This window comes from Myotis brandtii, unplaced genomic scaffold (genome assembly GCF_000412655.1).
Source record: "Myotis brandtii unplaced genomic scaffold, ASM41265v1 scaffold632, whole genome shotgun sequence".
NCBI lineage: Eukaryota > Metazoa > Chordata > Mammalia > Chiroptera > Vespertilionidae > Myotis > Myotis brandtii.
This window is the reverse complement of record NW_005370419.1, coordinates 134,501-135,512: the sequence shown is the minus strand read 5'-3', so window position 1 is coordinate 135,512 and position 1,012 is coordinate 134,501. Positions and strand designations below refer to the sequence as shown.

The 1,012-nt window shown below is 68.9% G+C and overlaps 1 protein-coding gene across 1 annotated transcript in view; it reads left to right on the top strand.

Annotated features, from left to right (window-relative positions):
- The window catches only part of SGSH (N-sulfoglucosamine sulfohydrolase), a 5,237-nt gene continuing 4,225 nt past the window's right edge, over positions 1-1,012 (top strand). Inside the window, exons 1-3 of the mRNA XM_014528381.1 lie at positions 1-79; positions 131-291; positions 845-971. Coding sequence (XP_014383867.1) covers positions 1-79; positions 131-291; positions 845-971 — 367 coding nt within the window. The remainder of the gene's footprint in view (positions 80-130; positions 292-844; positions 972-1,012) is intronic.

Below are 1,012 nucleotides of genomic sequence, written 5' to 3'. Positions count from 1 at the left end.
ATGCCCACCTGGGTGGCTCGCCCACCTGGGCATCGCTGGCCAGGCCACTGCCGCCGGACCCAGCTCTTCCCTCCCACACGTGGCTGCTCCTGAGCCCCGCTCACCGTGTCTGGTGTCCCCCGCCTCCTAGCGGATGACGGAGGCTTTGAGAGCGGCGCCTACAACAACAGCGCCATCGCCACGCCGCACCTGGATGCCTTGGCCCGGCGCAGCCTGGTCTTCCGCAACGCCTTCACCTCGGTCAGCAGCTGCTCGCCCAGCCGCGCCAGCCTCCTCACTGGCCTGCCCCAGGTGAGGGGTGGGGCAGGAGCAGGGCCTGGTGGAGGGGAGCCCTCCCTGCCCCCTGGGTGTGCTCACCTCCCATGCCCCACTCCCCACATGGCATCCTCTGGTGAGCAGGTGCACGCTGTGGTCCCCTGAGGCGAGGCCGTGAGGAGGCGCCTCCATAGAGGGGCCTGTGGCCTGAGCAGACACTCCGACGGCTAACAGGCCGCTGTGGGCGGCGGGCCTCTGAGGGGGGAGCCTTTCGCCATCAGCTGGCATCTTCCTGGTCGGAGTGGTTACATCCACGAGTTTACACCGTAGAGCAGCCGGGTAACAGGCCTGCGCTGGCCCCTTCCCCCACGGTGTGTGCTCACACAGAGGAGCAGGGCAGTCCCGGCGAGCAGAGGAGACAGCGAAAGCCACCGGGCTGGGTGCACCTCCTCCCCGCCTTACATTTCCTGCTGATGCGCCATGGCGGGGTGAGGAGTGAGAGTGCTGGCCCCTGAAGGCTAAACAGGCCGTGAGGGGCCGGGGTGATGAGCTGTCAGGCCCCCCACCCCCCGGCTCACGGTGTCCCCAGCTCACGGTGTCCCCGCCGCAGCACCAGAACGGGATGTACGGCCTGCACCAGGGCGTGCACCACTTCAGCTCCTTCGAGGGCGTGCGGAGCCTGCCGCTGCTGCTCAGCCGAGCCGCCGTGCGCACAGGTGAGGGCTTCCTGCACGGCTTGTCCTGAGCCACCTGAGCC